The sequence below is a fragment of the Vanderwaltozyma polyspora genome, genomic scaffold (genome assembly GCF_000150035.1).
Source record: "Vanderwaltozyma polyspora DSM 70294 KpolScaffold185 genomic scaffold, whole genome shotgun sequence".
In the NCBI taxonomy this organism is placed as follows: Eukaryota; Fungi; Ascomycota; class Saccharomycetes; order Saccharomycetales; family Saccharomycetaceae; genus Vanderwaltozyma; species Vanderwaltozyma polyspora.
In genome coordinates this window covers 1-8,377 of record NW_001834488.1, presented here as the reverse complement: position 1 = coordinate 8,377, position 8,377 = coordinate 1, and the positions used below count along the sequence as shown (strand labels likewise).

The 8,377-nt window shown below is 30.4% G+C and overlaps 3 protein-coding genes across 3 annotated transcripts; all 3 read left to right on the top strand.

Moving 5' to 3' along the window:
* Positions 1 to 2,144: 2,144 nt before the first annotated feature.
* Positions 2,145 to 4,088, top strand: Kpol_185p3 (C2H2-type zinc finger protein; the record flags this gene model as incomplete). Its single annotated transcript, XM_001642208.1, has 1 exon — positions 2,145 to 4,088. The coding sequence occupies one exon, from the start codon at positions 2,145 to 2,147 to the stop codon at positions 4,086 to 4,088; it is 1,944 nt and encodes a 647-aa protein (XP_001642258.1).
* Positions 4,089 to 4,673: 585 nt separating this feature from the next.
* ELM1 (serine/threonine protein kinase ELM1) lies at positions 4,674 to 6,764 on the top strand (the record flags this gene model as incomplete). Its single annotated transcript, XM_001642207.1, has 1 exon — positions 4,674 to 6,764. One exon carries the CDS (start codon positions 4,674 to 4,676, stop codon positions 6,762 to 6,764), a length of 2,091 nt encoding a protein of 696 aa, XP_001642257.1.
* Positions 6,765 to 7,281: 517 nt separating this feature from the next.
* Positions 7,282 to 8,217, top strand: Kpol_185p1 (uncharacterized protein; the record flags this gene model as incomplete). Its single annotated transcript, XM_001642206.1, has 1 exon — positions 7,282 to 8,217. One exon carries the CDS (start codon positions 7,282 to 7,284, stop codon positions 8,215 to 8,217), a length of 936 nt encoding a protein of 311 aa, XP_001642256.1.
* Positions 8,218 to 8,377: the final 160 nt, after the last annotated feature.

Below are 8,377 nucleotides of genomic sequence, written 5' to 3'. Positions count from 1 at the left end.
TATACCCGCGAAATTTACCCTTACGAGGGCACAAGCAGGTTGGTGGTTTTCTTTTTTGCAATAAAAGAAAAACCGTTTTTGTAAAACCACTCAAAAACCCTTTCGATTCCATTGGAATTAACTAACCCCCCCCTTGGAGCTTTGGTAAAAAATATTTTTTATTTTTTAGTTAGACCCTTCGTTGATTAGATGTCTTTCGTTGCAATTTCAGTTATACGAAGTTGTTGATAGTTCAGAGAATACGTAATTTGGTATAGCTTTTGGTCAACTACTGCTCAAAGTAATTAATTTACTATTTTCTCTTGTACATCATCATTCTCATATGTCTGGTAAAAGTCAACTTTCTTTGCTAGTTGAGCAGCGTATGGGAGTTAAGTGTTCGTAGTAGTAGTTGTTGTAGTCGTAGTTGTTGTNGTAGTTGTTGTNGTAGTTGTTGTAGTTGTTGTTATAGACTAGTTTGATTGGACTTTGAATAAAATTGGAATTTATAATGCTTTTTGACTTGTTTTCATTTCAGGTATTGTGTGGATGTCTCTTTTCGTAGTTCTTTGGGTGGGGTGAAACTTTTTAACTAGACGTCATGTTACAGTGTTGCAGTTGCAGTTGCAGTCGTAATTGTGTGCGTCTTTAGTTATCATGAAATATCGTATCGATCAATAATTTCACTCTTGTGATGATGTAGTTTACAGTAAAAATACAGTCAGTCGTTTCTTACTGTTTCCAGAAACCAAGGGCACACTGGCGATTTGTCAGTAGTAGAGTAGGTTGGCTAGTGAAAACGACAACAACAACAACTACGCTGATGATGATGATGATGATGATTTCGTCGTCGTTCCTCTTGTCACCACTTAGATAATACTACGACGATAATAACTTCATTCTAATTTCATTGTCGTGGGGGTGAGTGTCCGTGGTATGGTAATGCCTTATTTAATAAAGGTTTCATGAACTTCAATATATACTACTAATGTTCACTTGTTTGATATGTGTGGAAAAACCTTGGGTACTAACTAAAGCCAGTTCAATTGGTTTTAGTTTCTTTTTTTCTCTATAAGTGAGAGTCTCTTTGAGGAAGACTGAGAGAGTTTCTGGAGTGATTTCTTTAATCTTTAATTAGTTTAGGTAATATGAAATTATCAATTCTAATCTTTATTAGAAATGGATTTATAAATTCGAGTTCGAGTAGAGAGAGTCTGTTTACTTCGAGAATAGTTCAAAATTCTAGCTTCAGTTTCGTACTTGCTGTATAGTTATTACTTTTAAGGTTTTACGTGTGTAAACTGAAAATTAATGGCAAGCTTGACATTTGCATTTGAGTTAAATGCATTGGTTTATGTTGTTTGACTAAATTCTTTTAAGTAGATAAGCAGCCATCATAGATATTATTTTTCTTGTGAGTAAGTTGAATTAAATTTATGTGTTAGTCTATCTCTCTGTCTGTCTCTCTCTTTATTTACTATACTTTATTTGGGTTTTTATCACTCATTTCATATACTACTTAATACTGGTGAATGCTCTATTATCTTAATATTTGTTTTAGTATTATAACTATTATCAATAATAGTTACTATATAATATAAGAAAGTGCATTTCCTTCAACATTTGCTAACTGATTTCCTAACTTGGTCTCTCTTTCTCTATATATACTGTCACCATTTTTAATTAAATAAACCTTTAATATTGCATTATACCTTTGCAAATTTAGATGCATTAAGTAATATTAAGATTATTAAAATTGAAATTGAAGTTCTGAAAGACCTATTATTAAACAGAAGGTTATTGATAAAGTTTATAATCATAGTTACCATTGGATTGCAGGGTATTATAAATTCCATTAATTGAACAATTATAACTGAATTCAGTCGTTACATTGCGGTCAGTACGGTTTTGAAGTGTGCTATTTGTGGATAACGTTTAATTCAGATACTTCAAACTGGGTTCTATTGTTTCTTTTATTGACACTTTTGATAGATTATTACATTTGATAAAAGTTACTAATAAAATTTGAGATTTTATAGATATTACTAATAATTTTGTTTTTGGCTATTTGTGTTGGACTTAGCACCTGATTTATAAATTTACAGATAAGATACTACTACTACTACTATTCCTAATAGAAATAATACTTTCAGCGGATTTAAACAATGACTTCTGATAATTTGACAGATCTAATCACTGATACGCCATTTTCGTTAAATTTTAAAGCTGTTAGTAATTTATCAAATTCCAATGATTTAGATTTAGATAATACTAATTTATCAAGTGCTGGTGGTACTGGTTATTTGACTGATTCACCTTTAAACACAAGCACAAGTGTTAGTACATTAGATATGCTACAACAGAATAACAATCATTTAAATCAGATTTCAAATAAGAGCTTGATCTCAAATACTGCAAATACAAGTGTTACAAGTATTGATACGCAATTTTTAAGTAATAGCAGTATTAGTAACAACAATAACAACAACAACAAGGGTAATAATAATGATAGCAACGATAATGATATAGGTTTGGGATTAGGATTAACTTTACAATTAGATGATACTTCAATTAGTGGGAAGCTAAATAATAATATCTTGAAGGATGAGTATAGTCCACAATCTGTTGATCAGATTTCAAATATTAATAGTAATAACGCCAATAACAACGACCATATCAACCTCAGATACAATTATAGCAAAAAATTGAATAATAACAATTATGCTGGGAATTTGGAATCGTTTTTAGATGATTATGTGTCCAATGAACTACTGATTAATGATAATCATTTCACTGATTCAAATATTGATAGAAGATACAGTGAAGTCATTACAAATCCTTTGAAATCACTAACTAATCAACGTAACTCAATTTCTCATTCAATTGATTTTTGGAATTTATCAAATAGCAACAATAGCAAATTAAAAACAAAGGCAAAATCAAGATTAAGATCAAAATCAAGACCAAATTTAAGATCACAATCTAAAATTATAAATAGTGATGGTAGCCCTCAAGTAGATTCAAATGTATCTCAAATGCTCAACGATTTCAATATGAACTTTCATGATAACGATTCAAAAACCTGTAACAGTAAAAGTATTAATAGTGGCGGTATGTTAATAAAATCTCCAGGAAATAATAGTTTTAACGATAATTTTAATTTCAATTTTAATGATAACGATAATAGTGATGATAATTTGAATTATACTTTTAATAATAAACAAAGAGCTAAATCTATTTCAAGCATAAATAACAATTATAATTCAAACAGTGGTAACATATATTCCCCTCAACAGCAATATTCCATTAAAAAGCAAAACCAATATCAAAGAAATTCAATTTCATTTGTTGATAACAATTCAATACGAACAAATGAAAAGTTACTCTCAAAATTTAGTAATAGTTCAAGTATCACTAATATTTTATCTTATGAAAGCGCAATTTTATCTGATGATGACAATGACAATGAAATAGATAGAATTTTAAAATCACCAAAATCTACATCCTTCTCTATCAATAATGATTCAATTGAACAAAAATTTATAAAACCTTCAATGATTTTAAATGAAAATGCTTCGAAAGCTGCTATTGCAGCTACCTCTGGGGTGAACTCAATTGATATGTTACCAAATTTTCTTGATAACACGACAAACCAATATGATTTAACATTAAATCCTACATCTCTTTCATTAAATAAGACTCCAACTCAAAAATTCTTCAGTCCACCTATTAAGACTCAAAAGAGTATAACTCCTGTGAATTTCAGCTCTACTACAAGACATACATCATCTAAGAGTGTCGGAAATGGTAGCTCAAGTGCATCTAATTTGAATACTGTTGAAAATCCTCGTCCTGCCACTTCAAGTAGGAGGAGGAAGTCATCAAGTAAATCGACTACACCAGTTAATTTAGCCGATGATGAATCGAAACCTTTCAAATGTACTGATTGTGAGAAGGCCTTTAGACGTAGTGAACATCTAAAGAGACATATACGATCAGTTCACTCTTCTGAAAGGCCATTCGCCTGTAACTACTGTGAAAAGAAGTTTAGTAGAAGTGACAATTTATCACAGCACTTGAAAACTCACAAGAAACATGGGGACTTCTGAAAAGATAATTTTGAACAACCTAATGATTATTTATTAGAAAGGCAAATAAGGGTTAAAATCAGTAGATTATATATATATATATATATATAGATATATAATAATCTTGTATAAATTTACGTTTATGCAAATGAGAAAAGATCTTGCGTGACATAGTTCGAAGTTAATTCGTTGAAGTGTCTTTTTCATGCAAGTAGGGAAATAAAACACATATGGGGGAACGATATGACCCAATTTATCAATTGTACAATATAATTTTACAACCATCATAAAGATATTCCATATCTCATTATTGATAAAGTTTAATGCTTGTAATTTATTTTACCTTAAGTCACGTGATATACATATATTTAGATTACGCGTCTTTGTTCTATAATTTTTTTTTTCGAATTTTACGCGTTCGAATTGGCTGTCACTCATCTATCAACATCTCTTAGCTACGAAGGCCATATAATTCTAAAATTTATATACAGTCTATTAGCCATTGATATAATATATTTCAGATTGATATTATTATATTAAATTATTTTAATTAGAAGTGTTTCTATATCATCTTCACTATTGTCTGATACGTGAGGAAATCAGATAATGTATCCAACACTTTTAACCAATACGGTTTTTGAAGAGAGTAAAGGGAAAGAGGAAATTCCGTATTATCAACGTCCTGTAACTCCATCGAGTTTTACTTCTTCAGCGTCATCGATATCATCGATATATAAACCAACTTACCATTCTATTATTGAAGATAATGAGACGTATATTGTCAGTCAAATTTCTTCATTCATTAAGGATATTACTAGAGATGTGAGAACTCATGATAACGTTAGAATCATTAATAATTATGCTATTCAATCCTCTCTTGGCAAAGGTCAATTTGGTAAAGTTTATAAAGCGGTTTCAATCGAAAATAATAACAATGAAGGAAGGGTAGTTGCAATTAAAGTAATACCAAAGAAGCCAATGAATTCTCAGCAATTCTCCATGAATCAGATACTAAGACAACTACAGATATGGAAAAATAAAGGTATAATTACGTCTTCTAATTCGATATCTTCTGATCAAACCGTAATTTTAATGAATTTGCAGAAATGTAGATGGGAATTGTTTGTTTTATCAAAACTAGATAATCCATATATTACAAAAATGATTGAATGTTTAGATTCTCCAAATAGTAAAAATCTTTGGATAGTAAATGAATGGGGAAATCTGGGTGAGCTTCAGTGGAAAAGAGATACACAGCCCCAGATATTAGAGCAATGGGAACCATTTTTAGAAGGTTGTAATAAACGAGATTTTATTTCATTTAGTGAAAAAGTTTTGTTAGATATTACCAAAGGTTTGAAATATTTGAAAAGTCAAGGTTGTATCCATAGAGACATAAAACCTTCTAATATATTAGTAGATTCCATTGGTAAAAAATTCAAAATATCAGATTTCGGTTGTAGCATTATCATACCTTCAGAGTTGTTCATAAGCAACCCACTTCTGAAATCTGCTTTCCAACTTGAGTTGCACAAAATAGTAGGCACACCAGCATTCATTGCACCGGAACTATGTTATTCAGAAGACTTGACTTTTCAGGATAATATTGATGATGGTTTCCAATTGGATATTTGGGCATTAGGGGTGACATTATATTGCTTACTATACAATGACTTACCGTTCTATGGAGACAATGAGTTTGAAACTTATAACAAAATATCGTCTGAGACCTTGCATCATAAATTGAATGGGAATTATCTGAACGATTTAGTGATTGGTAAAATCCTTGAGAAGGACCCTTCTAAAAGAATTAAGATCGAAGAATTATACAGTCAAATATTTGAAAAATATGAAACAGATGTTATAAACATCGATGAGAAAAATCCTGTATTGAGAGTGAAAAGTAAAACTAAGATGAAGAATTTTTTTAGCAAGTTAAAGAATTTTAAACCTTCAATTCAAAATAATACTGGCGATTATAATAGCACCCCAAATACCACAACAGAAGTGCCATTTAATAATAATATCAGGAACAACAACGATGTAACTACCAAACAAACAGTATTAGCTGGTCCTAATACAAATTTTTCAAAGTTTGAAGAAACACCTTATCGACTTTCCAATGATTCTTCAGCATCATCAATGATTTCAAGTCTTGGATCTCATTCAACATCGTCCTCATTAGCAGGACCTGTCAAGATTCCAGATTTGCTAGATAGTTTGAAATCCCAAAGTCCAAATGACTACGAAGCCCACAATAATAATAATGATAATCACAAGACAGTCATTGACATTGGTTTGTACACAGATGATGATATACATTCAATGAAAGAATTAAATACACCCAGTCGACATACTAGAACAAGAAGTACAGTTTCGTTGATTGAAGAATCTCCATCTAAGCCACTTCAAAGAGTCATTACCCAATCACCACTATTCTCTAAAAGTGAAGAACTATTACCATCAATTGCATATATTCAGAACTCACCTTTAAGAAAGGTTGAAAAGAAACCACTGCCAGTAAGCAGAGGAATTGCCCATTCTAAGAATATCATTGATTTCAGACAGTACTTAGATTCAGAGGATGATCAAAATGAGAAACAAACCATGAATGGAGGACTAACTTCAGATTCACTGAGTGATATCAAGAATTATTTAGCATACTTAGATAAAAATCTTAATAATAACAATACTTAGGCATACAATTCGATAGATTATAACATAACATAATGTAATGTAATGTATTAGAATATAATATGATTCACAATTATTATATCAAGAAATATACCTTTTAAGGTATAATATAAACAGTAATTCATTGAGAAAAATCTCATGATAATAAAGAACTGAGGAGTAACTTCTCCAATTCAAACCTCTAATTTTAGATTTAAATTGAATGTCTCTAAGAATTTGATCAACTAACCAGATAAGGTTAGATTTAAAATTGTTAACTGTCACTATAATTCAAATGTCGTAAGGAAAGAATGGGATTGACATCTTAAACCAAGACATTTCAATATAAGCATCGTGTTAATAATAATTGATTCAAGAGCTGTATAATTAGATTTAATTAAAATTGTGAAAGTATATAAATCATGAGGGACTCACCTTGTTGCCAATAGTAATGGATCATCAACTTATCAATATTATGGTATGATATGTTATATTTACGATCTGAGATCAAAGCTAGACCAGTTGAAATATATGCTGATGGATGATGATGATGTCTAAGGATAACTGTATAACGACTACTGTAGTAACAACAACTTCAACAGCAGATGATGCTGGCGATAGTGATGAGGTTTCTGCGGTTTATATAACTGACTGTAAATTAGAGAACCCATTTATAGAGACAGGAGATATTATCACATCACGTAAAAGATCCACTGGCAAGGGTATATTTAATCGTTACAGTAACGACAGTAACGACAGCAACAATAACAAATATAGTAGCAGTAGCAGTAGCAACAGCAGCAGCAGCAGAAGTAAAAAGTCAGTTAAACATCTTGAATTTAAATCTAGTCATCATCATCAATTACATCCATGCAAAAGGGTTAAAACGGATAGAAATAATTCATCAGTAATCAACAAGATTATGGGTCAAAATTGTTACCATTCACTTCTATCAATTAGTGGACTAAAAATCAATTCATTGAATATAAATGATGTGTTCCCAAGAGTAACCTCTGATACACTTTCAAAAATATTGAACGACAATATTCATTCACCACATTATGATAATTACTTTATTATAGATTCAAGATTTCATTACGAATATTCTGGTGGTCATATTCGCAATTCAATTAATATTAATACAACTCAAGATATTCATAATTTGTTAATAACAAAGGGTCAGTTTAGGTTACCAACACTAATCATTTTCTATTGTGAATACAGTAAGTATCGTAGTCCAAAACTAGCTTCACACTTAAGGAAGTGTGATAGATATTATAATAAAAATAATTATCCAAAATTATTTTATCCTGATATTGTATTATTAGAAGGTGGTTATAATACTTTTTATAAAGAATATCCACAATTATGTTATCCCAATGGTTATATTCCAATGAATTCACCAAAAAATAGAGATACTTGTGGAAATAGTATGCAAAGTTTAAGAGATAATCTAAAAAAAGAATTCGTTGCATAATATCTTTAACAATAATTTTACAAAAACTACATATATGCAAATCAACACACCATATCCTTAGATCGAAGAACTAGAAAATTCAATAGGATGCTTTTAAAAATATGAATCAGCAGCGATGCTCAGCTACAATCCTCTAGGAAATAAAGAATTGATGAATGGT